The sequence below is a fragment of the Penicillium arizonense genome, assembly GCF_001773325.1.
Source record: "Penicillium arizonense strain CBS 141311 chromosome Unknown PENARI_contig002, whole genome shotgun sequence".
NCBI lineage: Eukaryota > Fungi > Ascomycota > Eurotiomycetes > Eurotiales > Aspergillaceae > Penicillium > Penicillium arizonense.
The window spans coordinates 983,239-1,003,921 of NW_019173279.1; the positions used below are offsets into that span (position 1 = coordinate 983,239).

A 20,683-nucleotide genomic window follows, 5' to 3' on the forward strand; every position below is an offset into this window, starting at 1 on the left:
TTGCACTAAAACAGACAAGTCTACTTCATGCCTGTCTTTGTAATTCCAATCAATAGTGCCATGTTCTGGCCATGGGGCTCTTGGAAGCCTCGTAACAGCCCAATAGGAGAAATTGGGCTTGAATGCTGACAAAAAAGCTGAGGTTCGGATTTAAATTTGAATTTGGATTTAGTGAGTTCCGATTGGTTGAATATCGCTGGGTGAAGAGACCCTAGATCTGGATGTTAGCAGGTGGATTAGACTAGTGCAGTGGAGTGGATCCTAATAATCGCATTGTGCTTTTACAGGTATGAGCAGTAGAAATTCTGAGAATAATTCACAGCTAGATGATCCTATGTAGATGGACTTATTAATCAGGCCTGCAAATGATTCTCTTTTCCTGGGGCCAAGCGGGAGCTGTACAGAGATTCTTTGTCCACTGGTTGGTCTTCTTCGGCCATCGACTGTGGAAAACAAACCAGTCCATACTGTCCAGCTTCCCTGCTTGGGCCCCAACCTCCCGTTGAAGTTGTGCATATTCTCTCTCCATGTCCACCACGTAGGCTGCCGGGGCTGCCGCGCATATCACCATCCACCATATTTCCAGATCACCATCACTGTCCACCATGTCTTGCCACAGTTGTTGAGACTGCCGTGGGCTTGTATGCCCATGGATTCACCTTGCTCCTCACTGTCACCACCACCATTGACTGCCATCACCGCGTACAATTGAAGAGGATTTCAGGCTCAAGATCCGTCAAGGGGTGGCTGTACCATCTCTCCCACCATCTCCCTGGGCCAGACCTTGGTGGTGGATCCGTCCATCTGCCATCTCTCTCCTTCCTATCTAGCGAGTCGTCCCCCCAGTCCCTATTCGGGTCTGCCATCTTCTTTGTGTGCTCCTCTGCTTTCTTCTTTGCTTCCTCCTTTGCTTGTTGCTCTGCAACCACCTCAGCCCATACAAGCTTGGCGTACTCTCTCCAATGGACCCACTTCCACCTCTCAAATTGTCGTCTTTCCATCTCCTCGGCCTTCTCCTTTGCTTTCAACTTGGCTATCTCCTCTGCCAGCTCCTCTGCTTCCTTCTGTGCTTTGTACTCTGCCATCGCCTCAGTCCACTCAAGCACGTCCGGGTGGTCCCACTTGAATTTCAGAATGATTCGTTCTTTCTCTTTCTCCGCTTTCTTCTTGCTAAATGGGTCGTTGGGATTGCACTCAACCTTTGCCAATTCACACTTAAGTCCGAAAAGTAGATCCTCTCGTTCTTTTTCCTTTTTCACCTCTTTCCGTCTTGCGAGCTCTGCGTGACTAGGGAAGACCCAACTGAATCCGGCGTAACCGAATGCTCCATCGCGCGGCCACAACTCACAGGGATCCTCGTCCTCCTTGAGCTTTCTTGCCTTGGCTCCAATCTCACGTACGATCAATCTGTCATCATCGCAACGGAAGCAAACGTACTGTCGACTCATGAATTTGGTGATTGCGCGGTCACCCTTGTAATTGAAATCCGGATGGACGCTGCGTAAAGAAGTGTCGAAGCCAATCCTCAAGCGTCGCAATGGAGAAGTGCGGGCAATGAACGAAAAGATTTCGCGGACCAATCTCTCATCCACTGCAATGTTAGTGAACCACTCCTTTATCCTCATCTCCCGGCGACGATCTCTCTCAACGTAATCCTTAAACTCTCCCGGGTCCATGTCCTCGCATTGATCGCAGTGCTGGAGCTCTAGGGTGAGGTTGATTACCTTGAGGAATTGTCCGAGAGCCCTGTAGAGGTCACATTCCTCTCTTCTTCCTGCGCTGCGAATAGTAGGCACTCGGAAATCCTTGAGGTTTGGGCAGTGGGTTCGGATCAGCGTCAAAAGCTCTGGTGTAATCCTGCGGTAATCGAAGCGGTCATACTCGCCCACTGGGACAAGACACAGCTTTCGAAGCGATTCACCATGGTGGTCCAAGATTGCCTGAAAAGTTTCCTGAGTGTATTCTCCACACAGATGGAGGCTGTCCAGGGGAGACAGAGAGCAAACGAACCGTCTTACTGTTTCATCTTCGACTTCAGAATTTGGTTGCAAGGCCAGCGAATTCAAAGCAGGATATTCGCGGGAGGCTGCGATCCAGAGCATTGCCTCGTCGACGTCCCACAGTTGTAAAACTCGAAGGTCACTGTAGTCAGTCTGTTTGTTCCATTCCCAAGGGTCACCGCCGGTGAGACTCAAGCCCTGCAGAGGTTTTCCGTGGGTGCTCTGATTGGAAGTGGGACTTGGAGGGGCGTTTGGCCGGCGAGGCAACTCCGATGAGACGTCCATAATGTTCACATTGGTTAGATTGGGGGCTAATCTGGTTGCCAAATCATAGAGCATCATTTTCTCGTGCGAAGTCATCACTCGAGAGTGATGCTTTTGATTGTATGAGAGAACAATGCTGGATAGGCAGGGGGAGGTCGCTAGCTGGTACTCGTACCAGTCGGTGCCGTGACGCGAAGATTGTTTGTGGAAGTGGCGGGGCAGACTGTAGGTCATGATATGCAGCTTGCATGTTGGAACATCCGTCTGAATGAGCTTTTTTTGGAGGACCTTAAGCAAGGGAGGGGGGAACAGGGTTAGCGAGCGCCAGACAAGGTCCTTGAGACCGACCAGCTGACCCAGAAACTCTGGCAGAGTTGACCAGCCGCAGTATTCGGGACGTGGGGTGATATGGGGTTTGCCGCCAAAGTCCTGCTCGTAGAATTCCTCACGGCTTGTCAACTCGTTGATGTTGTCTCGATCTTCTGCGCTAGACCATGGCACCGCTGTCAGCTCCTTGTCCTCGTCGTCCTCGTCTTGGATGGGAGGTAAACTTCCTTGGACGGTCACCCGCAAGACAGACGAAAAGGAATCAGCTTGCCGCAGAATTTTGTTCCAACGGTCGATGTCGACAGTCAGTTTCTTGCGATTGACCAAGGTCAGTTGGATGTCGTGGAACCGGTATTTGTTGGTCTCGCTGTACAACTTGCGGCTGACCGCAGCGAAACTGAAGATGCTCCATGGATCTTCAAATTGCAGGATGTCTAAAATGACGAGACGAATCTCTGGGGGGACACCTATCAGGGTAGGCTTGTCTTTCGCCATGCTGGCGGTGTGTTGACAGAGTGTAAGAAAGCACGAGGCTTCTTACTCTCAGTTTGGGGGGTGTCAGCAGTGCAGCGATAGGGATGACAGAACAAATGAAAGGGAAGAAAGGCACGGATCACCAGATACTAGGTGATGAAGCGAGCTCGAAAGTGTAGAAGCAGGATGAAAATCCGAAAAGTGGATGAGAAGGATGAATAGAGAAGGATGGGAGAGAAGAAGGAAGAGGAAGAGGAAGAGAAGGAGAGAACCGAGGGGGCTTATAGACAACCCCAAAACATCTCACTTCTATTCGCAATCAGGCAGCGCTGTTTGACTCATGCACAGACATTCATAGACAATACTGAGCAACTGAGCATTAGACAGACACCCATGAATAGAACCTACGGTATGGCATGCAGTACATGGACGCAACCATGTTCACTAGTTTACGAAGCAGACAAACCGGGTCTAATGAGACATTCACATTTCAAAATGGTATAGAAAGACAATGAATTCAAGGGCAATAGCTCATTTAGAGAGCACCGAGCTCCTTCAGCTTGGAGATAAGGCCGTCGACATCCTCGACCTTGCCACCACCCTTTCGTGGTGGGGGCTCTGCACAACAGAATTAGCGGAATCCAACCAGGCAGCGACATCAGAAAGTACATACCGGTAACTCTAAGAGTCTTCAACCGCCGCGTATCCTCAACACCAAGATCAGCCAGCGTCTTCTTCTCCAGCGGCTTCTTCTTAGCCTTCATGATGTTAGGCAGACTAGCATAACGAGGCTCATTCAACCGCAGATCCGTGGTAATAACCATGGGCAGCTTCGCACGGAGCGTCTCAACACCACCATCAACCTCATGGGTAATCTCAACAGTGCCAGCATCATCCTTAACCTCGACCTTGCTAGCCTGAGTAGCCTGGGGCCATCCAAGCAAACCAGCAAGCATCTGGCCAGTCTGACCCTGATCTCCGTCAATAGCCTGCTTGCCCAGCAGCACGAGGTTGACATTCTCCTTCTCGACAACGGCACGCAGCATTTTAGCAATGGTCAGCGGCTCCGGGCCGCCATCACCCTTCTCCGGTACGTCGATGTGGAATGCGCGGTCAGCGCCCATGGCCATAGCTGTGCGCAGGACATCGGGGGTCTTGGGTCCGCCGGCGGACAGCGCGAGGATGTCTTCGACCTTGATGGGGCCCTTGCGCTCGCGCAGGCGAACGGCCTCTTCGATTGAGAGCTCGTCGAATGGGTTCAGAGAGTGCTTGACACCGGCTGTTTCGACGCCGGTCTGGGCCTTGTTGATACGGGGCTTGATCTTTTGTTGGGAATGCATGTCAGCCGGCTGAACATTTCGAGGTATGCCCCGTCGTAGGGGTACAACTTTGAGGATCTGTGTGTTCGGAGCTCTGTTTGGAGGGGAAATAATCAAGGGAGGAACCGCAAACTAACCGCGTAGTCAATGACCCGCTTGACGGGCACCAATATCCGTAGACCGCTCATTGTGTAGAATTGTAGAAATGTAGCAATTCCTGTGTTGTAGAAGAGTTGGGGTTCGGCGAGCGAAATAGTCGACTGCGGTGACGGAGTGCCAAGAAATCAAAAACGCCGACGCGGCCCGAGTTTAACCCTCGTCGCACCACTGACCCTGCCGAGGTTAACCATACAGCCTATTATACCGCCTGGGAGTCTGGGGTTGGCAAGGTTACATGGGGTAACTATTGTGGTATTGTCATCTACTCAGTAGTTGTCAAACTAGAGCTCTATCCATGCGATATATACTATAGATGGCGGACGTGGACTGAAAAACACCGAGCACATGCATGCAACTCTAGACATGTGCATATGTATTGTTCTCAAAATGAACGCTAATAATTCTCACCACGTCTCCTGCTTATATCTTCCAATCTGCTCCATCCCAATCAAATACTCCTCAGCTTGTGCTCTGCTGAAAGGATGACCTGGCACCGGAGCCCCTCCATGCTGGAACGCTTCAATGAGGGCCTCCCGCACAGCCTGAGGCATGCGTCCCGAAGAACCACATATGTAAACCGATCCTTCCATATCATGCAGAAGACTGAAGAAGAGCGGGAAGTTCTCCCGAACAGTATCTTGTACGTAGATCTTGCGCTGCTGGTCACGCGAGAATGCAGTGAGAACCTGAAGCGGAATGATCTTGCTGAGTTCAGTCCAATCATTCTCGAAGAAGAAATCTGATTCTTGGTTCCGCCCACCGTAGAGTAGGACAGTTGGTCCGATGGGAGGGTTGACGCCGGGATTCTGCTCGCGGTAGGCTTGGACAAGCGCTGCTTTCTCCCAAAGCATAGAGCGCAGAGGTGCGATTCCTGTCCCTGGCCCAATGAGTACAGTTGCCGCTGTGAGTTGTTGTATTGAGGAATTGAGACCGCCGGGTTGTAGTTGGACCTTCAGTGTACTGCCTGGTCGGAGTACGGAGAGATACTTGGTGCAAACTCCCTCCCGGATTCTCTTGATCACTGTCTGGTATTTGACGATGGCGACGAGAAGTTCGAATTGGGTTTTGCCATCGGCGGTTTTCTTGCGGCTTCCGCCACTGGCGATACTGAACTGTCGTGCGCGCATGACTGGAAGTACAGATATCGCATGCTGCCAGGGAATCTTCACGGTGTGGAACTCATCCAAGATCTCAAGGATACTCCGTCGTGGCCGCGTAGTGTAGTCCCATAGCTCATCGAGATATTCTGGATTCGTGAGTTCTAATAACCTTTCTTTGTGCATTTCATCATTCGTGTAGTGTGCAATGGTGGAAAAGAAGGATCTTCGAGGTATCCCTTTGATATCGAGATAATCTATGAGGAGAGTACGGAGCGTAAGGCCGGGATATGAGTCGAGATCGGGAATAGGTGGTGGAGATGGGATATCTCCTGTTGGAACGAGGGAAATAGGTTTATCTGCCTGGTCGTTCCAGCCCATCAGGTCAATGAATGCTTGCACATCAGCTGGAGAGGTCTTCGGCGTGATTGTGATCATATCTCCCGGAACGTAGGATACGGACTCTGGGACGGTCAGGGTAATATGGCGCACATCTTGCCAATGCTTTTGCGGAGTCACACGCCGATTTTGGGTTAATGTTGCGGATAGGGTATGTGGGATAGGACGTATGTCATGGTCGAGGTGATGTAGCCCGGGGTATTCATCTGAGTGTGTTTGATGTTCGTTTTCGACAACTGGTTTGGATGCTGGGACGGAATCCTTTCCTTCCTTCGCCTGCAACGTCCATTTCGGAGGTAGCTGTACATCGTCTGGAATTGGGTGCTGTCCTTCCGGTAGAGGATGTCTATCCAACAACTGCTTTCGGAAGTCGGTCATCCATGGTAGGAATGTAGCCTCGAGTCTATAGTTGTAGAATAAAACACTGTGAGTCATGGACGGATAGCGAGTGACTAGATATTATATATGACTGACCCTTCCGGATGTTGCTGATCTGCTTCGCCCGTGGGATAGATCTCATTTGCACCGAGCTGCAGTAGTCGTTTATAAAGCTTGCGGATTGCCCAATTGAACCTGTATCCGTCAGCCATGAGAGCCCATGATCGCGTGGAAGCAAACATACTTGGGATAAGAGCTATCTCCCAATCCAAAACAAGCAAAGTTTATGCCCTTCAAAAAGGTTGGAGGAAGCTTCTTCAACAAAAGCGACTTCCAGAACGATCTCGCGTTGGCCGGTAAATCGCCTTGTCCGGTAGTCGAGGCCACAAATATCGTAAAAGTGTATGAGAACAGGGCTTGCTATAATCAACATCGTGAGAAACCATCATAACTTTGAAGAAAACCATTGTTTCTCGGGAGAAGTACACACCGGCTTGAATTGATTCAATTCAGACACATGCGTCGCAAAACGAAGCCGCTCTGTCAGGGCACCCAATTCCTCGGCGACCTCTTGCGCATTGCCCGTTTCAGAGCCGTACAGAATGAGAACCGACCGTGACAACTGGACTGGCTGGCTGTCGCCCATATCGGCTTTGGTGTTGAAATACCACTTTGGTTCTGGCGCGTGTTTGCCCCTCCAAAATTTGGAGTTGAGGCCGATCTCGCCGAGGGGTGGCTGACGTCATCCGCATTGGCCGAGATCGCTCGGATGCATACTTCGATGTATAATTTATAATGGGGTTAAGTTACTACGCGGTTAAAATAGATGCGATGGCAGGTTATCCTGAAGGCCAGTAATTTACACAAGTGCAATGGAGTGTTTCGTAGACATTGATTTATATAGCACATGCCAATGCAAAGCCATGACATTTGATAATCAAATTAAGTTGAAATAGAAAGGGTATCTTGAGTCTGCTTTTCAGTAGGTATCTTCATCACCACCTCCTCCACCACCATCGCCGAAGCCGTCATCGCCCATATCATCTCCACCGTCGTCGAAGTACTGCTCGGCGTTGTAATCGCCGCCCATCTCGTCATCATCCTCGGAGAAATCGTCGTCCATCTCCTCTGCATCCTGCTCTTCATCTTCATCAAGCAGAACGTTCTCATCCACGTCGCCCTCGGCCTCTTCATCGTCATCATCGCCGGTGGCCTTGCGCTTCGACGGTCCGCCCTCAGCTTCATCCTCCTCGTCTTCGAAGCCACGCTTGACTCCAGTTCCTGCTTGGGCCTGGTAACCGTCCATTACCGCGTCAGGTCGGAAGCTGGGCTGGAGGATTTTCCAGAGGTCGCGGGGGAAGAATTTCAAGACTGTAGGATCCGAGAATGCGCAATTAGCAATCTGCAACTCGAACCAAATAATAGAGCCTGTCAAGTCCACAAAAGCCTTACCATAATCACGTCCAGCAATCTTAGGAAGAGTGCGCCGCTTCCGTTGATAACGACCAGAGTAGGTGGGCATGCCATGGAATGGGTCAAAGTTGGCACGCGCAGCACTGCCTTTCTTAGCTGAAGAAGAGGCAGCATCAAGCACGGAGTAAAAAGGACCATCATGGTAGCTTTCGCGCAGGTGCCGATAATAGTCAACCTGAGTCTGTTCAACAGTGCTCAACTTGCGCGCAAACGGCACCGTATATTTCTGCGAATACGGGTCAAACAAAGGCCAATACTCAATTTCAGGCATGATTGAAGAGCGGGAGATGCAAGTTGGAGAATTATCTGGACGGCTAGGCCAAGAAGCAAACATACAGGGTATAAAGGCTGGGGAGCTGTGTCTGGCTCCCCGCCAGGGTCGGCATCCCAAGTGAATTCTGTGCCAGGTGGCTTCCTGCCCTTTGCGCCACCACCCCCGCGGCGGGACATATTGTGTGATATAGTGAGGAATTGGGGGAGGATTGTATTTGCGTAGTATAGGTTGGCTATTCAATTGAGCGGATAGCATGACTCTAGCAGAAAAATAGGTTTCTACACCGCCCACCTAAAACGGCGCTAGTGCTGGCAATTGCCTGAAGCATTTCCCCGCCACGCTAAGATAACAAACGCCGATCTCTATAGATATGCAATTGTGTTGAATACATTTTATTTTGACGCTAGACTGAACGTTATTGTCATAATCCTAATAGTTTCTCATTCTCATATCATAGATCAGCTGTCAGCACTTGGGCACCACCAGATTGCACTGGGCCCCAAGGCCCCTCATTCACGCGCTGTTGCAAGGTTCGCATGATATCGTCGAATCCTTCAATCTGTCCTCCATTTTCCCGCAATCGGTCCAACAGTACCACAAGGACATCATGTTTAGCTGTGGCCACTTTCCAAACAACATTTTGGGAATCGCCTGCGCCGCCTCCAACAAAGTCTGCGTATGAGCGGGGTGGTTTGAAGAGATAGGGCAGCAACGTCGTCAGTGCAGGTGGCGTTAGAACTGCCCACGCCCCGGACGAAGGGAATAATCCACTAGTAGCTGGAGATAGCTGACCTAGATTTTCTTCGGAGGGTAGCTGGAAACGCGAAGCGTTGGAATGAGAGGAAGGAGGGGGAGAGAGTTTCCAGTTTGCTGTAACAATGGCCCTCATAAATGTGATGGCTGATAAGGCAGTATCCTTCATGACGAGAACATCGGCGGTTGCCACCACAGAGGTCCAGAAAGTAGGGTGTTCGTTGAGGTAGAGGAAGTAGAGAATGCGCGCTGCGGCTGCTTCATGGTCCCAGTCGGTTGGGGTCTGACCAGATGTGTTCAAATCCATTGAACCGGGTGTCTGATTCCGTTGCGGTCCGTGGAAGATCTTTGCCAGAACATCCAGGGCTTCGTCATTTGCAGGATCGGTGGGAATGGCTAGAACAGGGTTGGCGCCATGTTTGCCCGCCTCCACGAGAAGCACTCTAGGGAGCGAGGCTAGAACAGCCAAGTGCCCTGTGGGAGATTCTCCATGCGCCCATTGTATGGCAGGGATGGCGAGGGATCTGTTGATGGTTGATACAATCCCGTCGAGGACGGTAGCAGGACTCTGCAACAAGTGGTTCGGGTACAGCTCTGCATACCGCGAGACATATGCCATGACTGGACCAGATAGATAGATCAAATCAACGGGATCTAGTTTTGAATCATCGAGATAGTAGCTGAGCACCTTTGAATGCAACTTTTGCGCCACCAGGAAGTCGAGGGCAGGAGACGAGAAAGTCGAAGCTGAGTGCACATAGCTGAGAGCGTGGAGACCTGGCGCTTCGATATCGAGAAGCTCACGGAAGAAGCTGAGAAGTGTCATATGCATCAAAACGTCGCTCTCTTGGACCATCTGACAAGTCGCAAAATGCAGGATGCTATCGCTCTGATATTTGGCCTCAATCTCTGGAATTTGTGTAGTTGATATCATGTCCCAGCGAAGCTTTCCAGCTTTTCCCAAAAGTGCCAGAAGCCTTCCCTGTGCGATAGTCCTTTCGCGCTTAGACAGATCCCCAGGAGCTTCATTCCGGAGGCTGCATAGCCCAAATAAGAGCCCGTAGACATCCTTATCCTTGAACACTCTCCTCCACATGAGACCCTGTCCTGTCTGAGCATGATCACCGGTAGGCTCACGTTCTCCAGTTTCCAGATGACTAGCAACGTCGATCTCCAAGAGTGCCCATAACGTTTCAAGCGCAGCTTGCGCGACTTCGGTCGAAGAGGTAGAGAGCCATACTTCAACGAGCGAAGCCACCAATTCAGAGTCCCCTGCAACTATGGCAGCTTCGCTCGACGATTTTCCAGCCTTGGCCAGTAACGATAGGGCGAGAAGATTGATGGGCGGTGACGGGGCCTTGAAGCCAGCGATAAGGTTGACAGGGGGATCGACGGATTGGAGGTCGGTGAAGCTGAAGTTTGTAGTGGCCTTGATACCTAGGGTGGTGAGGGGCGTAGGGTCCTCTTGCAAAATGGGCAACAGAGCTGAGATCTGTGATAAAAGCGTGGCAGGAACCAAAGGGTCAGTAGATTCAATCAGCTGCAGTTGCAGCTTCTCGATGAGGGCAACGTCCAACGCCGTTGATGGATCTTGTTGTACTTGAGCCAAATGCGATTTGACCGCCTCAAACGTCGAGGGAATAGACATCGTGATTCAACTGCTCTCATGCCAGCCACGAAATAGAGAGAAATGCGGCAACTTGTTGATCGCGGGGAAAGCTCACCGCCCCAGGCGAGGCCAAACGAACCAAACATGACCGCATCAACCCGCCCTCCAGCTATCTACTACTACTCCGTCATTCACGAGCGCTTCATCTACCTGGATATAGATAAACCGACAACAATGGAGCCGTCTCCAGTTTCGCAGAAGTCATCCGACTCCGGCCTCCATATTCAGTTGCACCCGCTTGTTCTCCTCACTATCTCGGATCAGATCACTCGGCATGCCGCCCGGCAGCAGCGAGGTCCAATTCTTGGTGGTCTTCTCGGACAGCAGAATGGTCGCGAGATAACGCTTGAGCAAGCATTCGAATGCCCCGTCACCTGCGGACTCAACAATGAAACCATCCTACCAGCAGCATGGTTCGAAGAGCGCCTACAGCAGTGTGAGTACTCCCCACTGGACTACCCAGGTGCTTTCTACGAGTATAAATTAACAATGCTACACTACAGTCAAGGACGTACACAAGGACCCAGCTCTCGACCTGGTTGGATGGTGGTCAACTGCTCCAGCCACCGGACCGACTGCTGCGCAGCTCCCTCTCCACCGACAGATCCTCCAGAACTACAACGAATCCGCCGTTTTCCTCGCCTTCCTCCCTTCCGGGGTCCAAGGCGCGAATTCGAACGGAGCCAAGCTTCCTCTGACCGTTTACGAGAGTGTCCACGAGGGCGAGAATGCGCAAGATGCCAGCAAAGATATGCAGGTTGATGGCGAAGAGCCGGTGCTAAATATTAAATTCCGGGAACTGCCATACTCAGTGGAGACCGGGGAATCCGAGATGATCGGCATTGATACCATTGTGCAAGGTTCCAGCACTGCTTCTATGAATGTCATTCCAACCCAGGAATCGAGCAAACAGGCGCAGCAGACAGAGTCCGAGGGCAAGAAGCCAAGCCCGCAGGTTGAACTCACACAGGAGGAGGAAGAGTGTGAGTCTTTTCAGCACAAAGCACAGTTGCCTTTCTGGAGATCCACTGACTGATTCATAATATACAGTAATCTCAAGCCTCACCACCCGTCTCAACGCAGTCCGCACCCTCGAAACCCGCATCTCCCTCATCAAATCATACATCTCGACTCTATCAGAATCGGACTTTGCATCAGACGTGTCAAAGGACAACACGTCCACCACCAAACTATCCCACTCGACCCTGCGCCACATCAATTCAGTTCTCTCGAACCTCTCCCTCCTCACCCCAGCGGAACAAAGCACCTTCTCCACCGAATTCCTCTCGCAAAGCAACGACGTGCTGCTAGTCTCGCTCCTCGGCCAACTAGGCGAAAACGTCAAAGCCCTACGCGAGCTAGGCCGCAAGACTGCAACCATCCAGGCTGCACGACAGGTATCTTCCGCGCGCAAGAATCCTTCCTCCATGATCCAGCGAAGTTTCGACGAGGAGCTCTTTGCTACTGGTAATCAGGGAGGTCCAGATAGTGGGATGTACTCGTGATATGGCAGGATCTGAACCATTTTCTTTCTTCTTGATCTGTCCATGAATATTTCATGCAAATGATACCTAGGCGTATGGCAAGGCATATGGGGTTCTGGGCCTTGGTTTTATTACTTCCTTTGCTTGCATGGTGTTCAATCTTCCTGGCCCTTTTCCATTACTCTGGGCAGGACACCCTGAGACGAGATAACGAACATTGATATGATATTCTCAAGTTTTTACTGGCTACTAAAGATTAACGTAGCGTCGTACTAATTCAGAAACGATTAGGGTATAGAACGCCTATTCATCAATGACACTGGACACTGGGATCCGAAGTAACAATACAAAATGCATGAATTTCTATAAGTCCTAACCCTCTGCTTCTAAAAAACCTCTATAGAAACGGAGAAATCAGCCTGTACAGCGGCTAGCTAGCCCTTTTATATCGAATGTTTCTAGAAAAGTTATATCAAAAGTGAAGAAATAGTTGTATAGGATCAGATAATATAAAGCTATCTTACGCTTCCAGGTGGATTAGACTAGGAATTCTCGTCCTAAGACATAGAAGTTATCGTCGGCGACGCCTAGGCCGTAGAAGAGGCTATTAAGGTGATCACAAAACCGCTAGTCCTGTGTGTATTGGCGGTGCTAAGAACTTGATGCATTTTGGCCTAATAATGCTTAGTGAAGTACAATTACGGCGCCTTAGTAGTTAGAATCAGACAAATGTAGGGGGGTTCCATTTAGGAAAGCCCAAATAACATAAAAAATAAAAGATAAATAGAGAAAAACATGCCGATATGCGAATATGGCGGGTATTCATATCCAAAAAAATGCACAGGCAAGAAAAGAGATAGAAGAAGACGCAAAATAAATGAAAAGAAAAACAGAAAAGCGTAAGATTCTCGGAGAATGCTCATGGGTAGCGTGAGGCTAGAACAGAATGAATTGCTACGGGGGGATGCAAAAGCGAAAATGCAACACCACCAGTCCCCCCAGCACAAGATAAATACCGATCATAAATGAATCATTGATCATAAACGGTGGTTATCAGGGTACGGAGGTGGAGGCTGATATGGGTCTGGCATGGGCATGGGGACCTGCTCGCGGAGCGGACCGTCCGATGGGTACGGGTGAGCCATTGCATCAGACTGGAGGGCATCATGGCTGCGGAGGGCAGAGTCGTCATAAGGCGACGAGCTTTGCCCGTAGAAGCGGGTTGAGGGGTCATGGACGTGGTCTTCGAAGTCGGAGGCATAGGGCGAAGTACCCATCAGCGCGATCTCCGGGTTGGGCTGCGCGTGGGCGAGAAGCACTGCGCCTTCTTCGTCTGGCGTGTAACGGCCTCCTCGGCCTCCTGCCATTGTGGTTGCGGCGCCTTGGTATGCTGTTCCGGTTGTGAGTTCGCTGCCTGCTTGCGAGGGCTGGTCCTGGGGCTGGTAGCTGGGGTCTAGCATGCGAGTTTTGCGGCCGACGACTAGCCAGCGGGCACTGCGTCCGATGGCTTTTAGGAGGTCCAGTGGGTTCATGGCGTCGACTAGAGCTCTGGCGCCGTAGCGTCCGCCTTCATAGGCAGTCTTGCCATTGCCATAGAAGTCGGTGATTTCACTTTGGTTGTTTAGGGTGTAGGGCTTCCATGAGAATGCCCAGAGATGTAGGCAGCCGAAAATGGCCATTTCAATGTTGATCATCACTTCCGGAAGGCCAGTTTTGAGGTCTGCTAGTGCAATCTTCTTGTTTGCTTGGATAGCGCCACCGGAGACCAGAAGACTGATAAGTGTCTAAAATATGTGTTAGTTCACATTCTTTCCGTACGTTTAATAGCGTATGATGATCAACTTACCGACTGCCAGAAGGAAAGGAAAATGACGAGCTTGATCGACAAGATCTTCACAAACGGCCGATGTTGCTTGATGTCTTGGCTGGTCTGGTGATAGAACTGGATCAGGCAGTACATTGCAATGGTGACAGAGATCGATTCAAAGACAATAGTCTACCATTAGAAGAGCGGATTAGCAAGAGAAACACCATATATCCAGCATCATCAAAACATACCCAGATATGCGAAAAGGCAGGACTGAGGGATGCCTCGCAGTACAAGCCCAAAGCCTGCGTAACAACCGCGACAATAGTCATGAGAACGCGGATAACACAGTATTGGAAGACGCCAGCCCAGACAATCTGCATAACAATCAGCACCGAGACACTCCCGAACCATAGTGTTCTCCCTCTTACATTGAACCAAGTCAATCCACTGCGCGGGTTCCGCCAGATGCCGCGGTCACCACCACAACACCTCGCAAACCAAGTCAACGGCCAAAGCCACGCCTTAGGCTGGATTCCACGGAAGTAATCCTTCTGACTGTGTAGGTCGGGGGCGATATAGTGGCACATGAGGGAGAAGAAAGCGGAGATACAGAAAGCTTCGTAGCAATCGCCGATGACTTCGAAGTAGACGGAATCATGGTAGAAGAAGATGCTGAGCCATGCGACGAGGGAATAGACGGGGACCATAAACAGAATGCGGATAATACTGTAGGCAGAAACAAAGGTCACTGTTAGCGATGCTTGCGCTGGGAATCGGGGTCCACGGAATCAATCTTACTGTCGCTGTTCAATCGGTTTACTGTAATGCATGGCATGCTGCATGATCAGGAATATTGATACACCGCAGGCGAAGAGGGCGCAAGCGCCGCCCACCAGGAGCGACAGGTGGTGAAATGTAAGGCCGCCATCCCAGAGCTCGACCTCCTCGACTGTTTGATCAGCATGAAATGCTTTCCAGGGGGTCGAGTGGGCATACTTTTTTGGGTCTCTAGAGTAGTATTGCACACTGTCCAGCCCATGACTGGAGTGTGAAGGTCAACAGGGTTAGTGAAGGAGGGAACCTTTTTTCGGGCTGTTTATCTTATCCGGATCGACAGGAGAGCGCCACAATCGTCTGAGGCAGCCCTGAAGGAAGAAGCAAATCTAATGTTTCCTTTTTTGTTTCAAATATTTTTGGTTAGTTTTTGGCTTATTTTTCATGCAGTCGCCAATCGGATTGAGTACCAAGGATCATCGGACCTTGGGAAGGCTTGGTCTATTTTTATTGCTTGACTCAGCCTTTCACAGCCTTGTGGAGATATCTGCAGTACAGAGTTACACCTTTCATTCACCGTAGAGTATTCATACATGCTAAATTCCTATTGTACACATGTCTGGGACAACAGCCTAGATAATTCACTTTTTTTCTTTTTTCTTTCTTTTTTTTTACCTTAAATTCAAGCACGCCAGGAATCCCCACGTCGTCCACCGCGTCCGCGGCCACGTCCCATGCCAGGTCGAGGGCCAGGTGCACCATATCTTTCCGGGCCGACGTCCACGAAATGATCTCCGTCTTCGAACGTAATGCGCCGCATCTCATCACCGCCACGGCGGGGGAACGTTCCTTTCTCGATAAGGTCATCAAACTGGTCCAGGCGCTTGTCGGCAATTGGGCGGGGGACAGGTAGGTAGTAAAGCTTGGGTTTGGCAGTCGTCGATTTGAATCTTTCGTCCAAAGGCTTGAATCCTTGTCCGGGGCGTGCGGAAGGTGCAGGAGGCGCATCGGAAGGACGACGATCGATTTGCGGAATGCTGCTGCGCGGACCTAATGGAGGAGTGCGGTTGAAGCCTGACTCCCGTCGACCAGGAGCGGGGCGCTGCTTCGAACCAGCCTCGGCAAGGGTGGCTGTGGTTCCATTCTCGGTTGTGTCGTATGTGACTTCCCAGCGTGGAGCAGCGCCGGCGCGATCCCGCGATGCCTCCTCTGTCTGGATCCATTCTTTGATTTGGTCGTCCGGGATGAAATCTGCCCAGAGGCTCTTGCGGTTGCGCTCGTTGGGCCATACAGTTCCATGAACAGCGGATCGGACCCGCGAGGCTGCGGCAACGCTGGTGAAACTGACAAAACAATGGGTTTTGATAGAGTCGAGATAGAAATCAATGATGGTATCGGAGTCGGCAGTTCCCGGGGCAGATGCAAGGCTGGCCAGGTGTTTGCGGAGTGCGACTGGTTGCAGTGGGCGCATCAAGCCTTCAATGTAGAGGGCAGCGGTAGCAGCGTGCCTTGCAGGTTCCACATCAACATCTTCCATCTTAGTGTCTGTGGGGCCAGAGGCGGGTGGGAGAGCAGCATCAGAGGGTGCAAATAGATCGCGGAAGCGAGCGCTTTGCTTGTTGAGAATTGTTTGCGCATCTGCAGAAGCCTCACTGGGTCGTTTGGTGTCACGATCTGGGGGCGGCTTGAGTTCATCACGAGAAACACTCTCTTTTTCTTCTTTCGTTAAGACATGCGGGGCTGCTTCCATTGCGCGAGCCTTTCGACTCGCAATTTCTTCTGGTGTGGGAACAGGGCTCTGGCTGCGCCGTTTCCGTTTGCGTGTATCCTCCAAAGCCTCTTCAGCTTGAAGGGGGGTCGATACTCCGGTGTTGGCTTCCGAGGTTTGGGGGGCGGACAGAGATGACTTTTCTTCGGGTTTCACAGAGTCTTCTTTGCTTGCGTCTTCGGGCACCTGAGATTGTTCTTCCACTTGCATCTGCTGGGAGGCGACTGGAGACTTCTGATCATGGCTGGGAGAGGCGGGCTTTTCTGTGTGTACCTCCTCTACAGGCTTTGCGACATCTTCGACTTTTTGCGATTCAGCTGGGATCCCTGCCTGTGCCGGCTCGTCCCTCCTTGTCTCCCCATCATATGCCTTGTCAGATACAGCAATTGAAGCTTGTGTGTCGTCTCCCTCTGCATTCGAATCCTTCGGTTTTTCGGACTGTTCGATCTGTGGTTGCTCTGTCTCGGGCTCTGGTGCTTGTGTCGCGGGTTCCGGTGCAGGTTCCGGCGCAGAAGGCTGTGTGCCGGTCGTCTCTTCCGGAGCTGCATTATTACCCTGCTCTGTCTGTGAGTCAAGCTCGAGTAATTTGTCAATGAACTGCTGTTTGAGACGGAGCCCAGTCTGAGGGACGGCACGTTTCTTGAGCTCTGCCTTCAAATCAGCCACCTTCCATGACGAATAGTCAGCCATAGTGAGAGATCTTCCACATGTATATTTGAAAACAGAAAAATAAGTGAGCTTAGATCAAGAAAAGTGGTACTGGGCGCATTACATGAGTGCAGGGATTGAATCTGGGGACGCGATGGAGCTGCGCGCCGATGATGTCGGGTCTAACGGTATTTGGACTAGCGCGATCCTACTGCATGAGCTCTCGAACTCACTCTTCTACGAACATTTATAAAGCTGCAAGATACATTTTGAATATTTTGCATGATAATTAAATACAATTCTCGCTACATCCGTCATTCAAATGCTTTTCAAAGTGCATCGGAAGTTAGCAAACAACCCTGTTTTCACCTAGACTATACCTACACGCAGGTATATATACTTTGAATCTCCTTTGTCTTCCTCGCATTAATGCTACGTATACGCAGTCCTAGCGTAGAGATCATCATAACCAATAGGATCGGGATCCATGCTAAACCAAAATTACCATCAAAATCGAAGATCGAAATATTGCAAGAATCCGGTTTATCTTTGGCTCGGGAGGCAATCGCTATGCTGCAGCCCGATTATCACTAACTTTTAAGCAACCAAGCGATGAGAAGCACTCAAATTCTTATTCTAAGCTCAAATTTTAGTGCTCAGGAATCTAGCCCATTTGATCTAGAAATCTATACACTAACTACATTGAAGCTATCCCACGTCCAGGAAGTCTGCTAATACGGGCAGTAAGACGCGTCTCCCTACAAAAATATTCCCACATTCGTATCTTCTCAACTCAGCCATACCTGCTGACACTAAACCCAAACAGACCCGCGTGCGATCCGGAGAGCTTTCTCCTGAAACACGAAATGCTATCATTAAGGCCCTGAAAGACGGCGAATCGCCCAGTAGCATTGCCGCCGAATATGGGATTTCTCGCACGACAGTCTGGTTTCAAGCCACAATTTCGAGTCATATTTACAGAGCCTTGACAAGTGTGAGCACAATTTCCCAGCACTCTCCAGCACTAACATCCAACTTAAAGCCACCGGTCGAAGTGACACTCTTCTCCCCATTTACCTTAGCTGATTTTACAGCAAAAGGTAACCTGACGGTGCCCTTAGTCCCCCGCGGCGAGCAAACGTTCAAATCTATCTCTTTCGCATCTTTACTCAACTTCCAACTTGCCTCAATTGATCCATGAGGAGTAGGCACTCTACCATTCGTCCAAGAAACGCCAGGCGTAAGCACCGCAGGCTGGAACACCCATTCAGAGAAACCAGGGGCCGTGGATTGAATGCCCAGAACATACTCAGTCAAGACATATGTAGGAGCCGCGCCCCAGGGGTGTGCATGCGAGGTGTACAAATCCAGTCCTGGACGACCATCGGGGAATATATACTCCCAGCTTGTACCGGTGTAGTACTCGTCATTGGTAATCATTGCAGGCCAGAACCGTGAAAGGAGAGTAGAGATTGCAGCAGTAGTGGCAGGCGAGGACTCGGTGCTATTCCGCGAATGTTTCAAAAGAGCCTCTAGCAAGAACCCAGAAATAAATGGTGAAAGCTCTGCGCTAGCCTCAGAAGTTGAAAGTGTCTTGTAGCCGATTCCATTTCGGAGGGTAGACAAGGCTGCGATGGCGGATTCGGCTTGGGTTGAGTTGCCGACATCAGCGAGGATTGCCCATGCTGTGCCGGCGATGGATGTCTCGTTGAGAGATGCTGTGCTGATACCATATGTTCCGAGTTTGCTACTCCAGAGCTTCTTGTTGATGGCTTTGCTGACGCTTGCAGCAACGGATTTCCAGTGTGCAGATGTATCGACTTCTCCAACGTTGTCTGCTATTATTGCCATGTGATTGAGGGTATAGACCAGGAGGGAAGATGCAGCAGTGCCATTTGCAGCACCGAGGAAGAAGTACCCTGATGCAAGGCCAGAGGAGCTGTCAACGAGTGAAAGAATAGCCTTGACTCCTGTCTTCACTTGAGACCAATATTTCTCGAGGAAATCTTTGTCTGCAAAGTCGAGATAGTATCTGGCAAATGCGTTTAGGAAGAGCATTTGGTAGTCTTCCAAACCGACAGAGTTGTAGGTTGAGGTGTATTTGGACGACTGTCCCATCGAAGGGGACATGGAGAAATATCCGGCAAACTCGCCGGAAGTCATCTGTCTATCGAGTAGGTAGGCAAGCGTGCCGTTGTTGAAATCCTCTCGGTATGTGCTTGCAGCGATGATACGGGAAGTATGGCCGAAGTCTCCAGACCAGACTAGTCGGTCACGCTTGGCACCATCCAGACACACTGAATGCTTGTTTGGCATGACGCCGTATTCCTCGAGAACAGATGTGCCGGTCATGGGGTTGTGGTAAAGAAGAGAACCATTCTTTGCATGCACTTCAACATCCTTCACAAGTGCCACCTGGTCTTGGTAGGGTCCAAATCCCCATGTACCACTGAATTCATCAGCCGCTGATCCAATATAGTTGTATGTCGGCTGAAGAGCTGATAGGGGAACATGGATCGCCAAAGTGTTGTTGATCGACACGTCATAGCCAGTCGACTTGATAGTAGTTGAGATCTGGATCCATTGTCCTTCTTTGACATTGAAAGGCAGTGAATAATATGATACGGGCCCGCCCTCCAAACTCGTCTGGTTCACCAGGTTCCATCCATAGGCCGCTGCAAGTTTATTTGCCGGCAAAAGGGTCTTGTTGGTATTGATGAACGCCGACTCAGAAGAATAATCACTCGTGAGAACGAATGAAGGACCGAAACCGAGAAGTCCATTGGCGATTCTCCAACCCGTACCACCACGGATAATCTTCGTCATGAAAGACATCGTGTAGTTCGTAAAGGTGGTTCCAAGAACAGACTGCGCCGACTGCTGTCCACGCAAGAGAACCCCGTCACGGGTGATCTCCCATGTTGACGGCGCAGCACCCTTCTCAATACAAGCCTGCTGCACAGTTCGCGGACCAAGCGCCCAGATCTCGTTATACGAGGAGTTAGAACTTTTAAAATAGCCAGGTAAGGTATCCACCGAAGTCCGATCATTCAAAGAGCGAACACCTGCACCGCAGATGCGGACACTGCCTTTTGCATTGAGCAGGCGTAATTTCTGCCAGCGTAGACCTCCCTGGATAAAGTAGGATTCAATATGTCCAGGCTCAGTGACATTGAATGTCTCTACCCGGAATGTGTTGGCGAGGCCATTGCTAAATGTCCAGGGTCCGTCACCAGATGCATTTTCCAGGCCATTTTTGGCTTCGGTGTATTTGGCTTCTATCTGCACTGGGGCTGATATGGACTTTGCTTGGAATTGTGGGAAGCCGCCTACTTCAGTGCCATAATCTAGGGTCACTGTAGGGTTAGACTCGGACAAGGTGAAGCATGATTTCGAGCCTTTGTCATTGGAAGATTGGGTAGAGAGTGTGTCTGGGTAAACAATCGTTCCTCTGGTGCGTACATTAGTCAGGGTACCAAGGGCTCATTTCTTAGCTCCCTGCTGACGATTTACCTTTGTTCTGCTGCTAATACAACGTTGAATATGGAGGAAATGCCGAGTACCCAGACAGGGATATTGCGAGAGAAGAGCATACCGGAGAGCAGTTGCAACT

At 50.5% G+C, this 20,683-nt stretch overlaps 9 protein-coding genes across 9 annotated transcripts; 1 reads left to right on the forward strand and 8 right to left on the reverse strand.

Moving 5' to 3' along the window:
* Positions 1 to 695: 695 nt before the first annotated feature.
* Positions 696 to 3,086, reverse strand: PENARI_c002G02014 (uncharacterized protein; the record flags this gene model as incomplete). The annotated part of the gene is made up of 1 exon (XM_022627278.1): positions 696 to 3,086. The coding sequence occupies one exon, from the start codon at positions 3,084 to 3,086 to the stop codon at positions 696 to 698; it is 2,391 nt and encodes a 796-aa protein (XP_022492908.1).
* Positions 3,087 to 3,600: 514 nt separating this feature from the next.
* PENARI_c002G11814 (electron transfer flavoprotein subunit beta/FixA family protein) lies at positions 3,601 to 4,572 on the reverse strand (the record flags this gene model as incomplete). Its single annotated transcript, XM_022627945.1, has 3 exons — positions 3,601 to 3,683; positions 3,739 to 4,462; positions 4,522 to 4,572. 3 exons carry the CDS (start codon positions 4,570 to 4,572, stop codon positions 3,601 to 3,603), a joined length of 858 nt encoding a protein of 285 aa, XP_022492987.1.
* A 375-nt stretch (positions 4,573 to 4,947) lies between these two features.
* On the reverse strand, positions 4,948 to 7,063 carry tah18 (NAPDH-dependent diflavin reductase; the record flags this gene model as incomplete). Its single annotated transcript, XM_022627695.1, has 4 exons — positions 4,948 to 6,442; positions 6,514 to 6,612; positions 6,662 to 6,837; positions 6,908 to 7,063. 4 exons carry the CDS (start codon positions 7,061 to 7,063, stop codon positions 4,948 to 4,950), a joined length of 1,926 nt encoding a protein of 641 aa, XP_022492743.1.
* A 333-nt stretch (positions 7,064 to 7,396) lies between these two features.
* PENARI_c002G02466 (DNA-directed RNA polymerase III subunit C31) lies at positions 7,397 to 8,161 on the reverse strand (the record flags this gene model as incomplete). The annotated part of the gene is made up of 1 exon (XM_022627308.1): positions 7,397 to 8,161. One exon carries the CDS (start codon positions 8,159 to 8,161, stop codon positions 7,397 to 7,399), a length of 765 nt encoding a protein of 254 aa, XP_022492645.1.
* Positions 8,162 to 8,615: 454 nt separating this feature from the next.
* On the reverse strand, positions 8,616 to 10,565 carry PENARI_c002G06654 (uncharacterized protein; the record flags this gene model as incomplete). The annotated part of the gene is made up of 1 exon (XM_022627578.1): positions 8,616 to 10,565. The coding sequence occupies one exon, from the start codon at positions 10,563 to 10,565 to the stop codon at positions 8,616 to 8,618; it is 1,950 nt and encodes a 649-aa protein (XP_022492153.1).
* A 105-nt stretch (positions 10,566 to 10,670) lies between these two features.
* Positions 10,671 to 12,091, forward strand: PENARI_c002G04709 (COP9 signalosome complex subunit 6; the record flags this gene model as incomplete). Its single annotated transcript, XM_022627461.1, has 3 exons — positions 10,671 to 11,022; positions 11,090 to 11,569; positions 11,637 to 12,091. 3 exons carry the CDS (start codon positions 10,671 to 10,673, stop codon positions 12,089 to 12,091), a joined length of 1,287 nt encoding a protein of 428 aa, XP_022492508.1.
* A 1,016-nt stretch (positions 12,092 to 13,107) lies between these two features.
* Positions 13,108 to 14,919, reverse strand: PENARI_c002G02121 (OSTA/TMEM184 family protein; the record flags this gene model as incomplete). Its single annotated transcript, XM_022627282.1, has 6 exons — positions 13,108 to 13,854; positions 13,917 to 14,066; positions 14,129 to 14,254; positions 14,309 to 14,606; positions 14,679 to 14,829; positions 14,877 to 14,919. The coding sequence occupies 6 exons, from the start codon at positions 14,917 to 14,919 to the stop codon at positions 13,108 to 13,110; spliced, it is 1,515 nt and encodes a 504-aa protein (XP_022492658.1).
* A 417-nt stretch (positions 14,920 to 15,336) lies between these two features.
* PENARI_c002G01797 (SAP domain protein) lies at positions 15,337 to 17,112 on the reverse strand (the record flags this gene model as incomplete). Its single annotated transcript, XM_022627259.1, has 1 exon — positions 15,337 to 17,112. The coding sequence occupies one exon, from the start codon at positions 17,110 to 17,112 to the stop codon at positions 15,337 to 15,339; it is 1,776 nt and encodes a 591-aa protein (XP_022492181.1).
* Positions 17,113 to 18,045: 933 nt separating this feature from the next.
* PENARI_c002G00882 (uncharacterized protein) lies at positions 18,046 to 20,663 on the reverse strand (the record flags this gene model as incomplete). The annotated part of the gene is made up of 2 exons (XM_022627194.1): positions 18,046 to 20,521; positions 20,584 to 20,663. 2 exons carry the CDS (start codon positions 20,661 to 20,663, stop codon positions 18,046 to 18,048), a joined length of 2,556 nt encoding a protein of 851 aa, XP_022492894.1.
* Between the last annotated feature and the right edge of the window lie 20 nt (positions 20,664 to 20,683).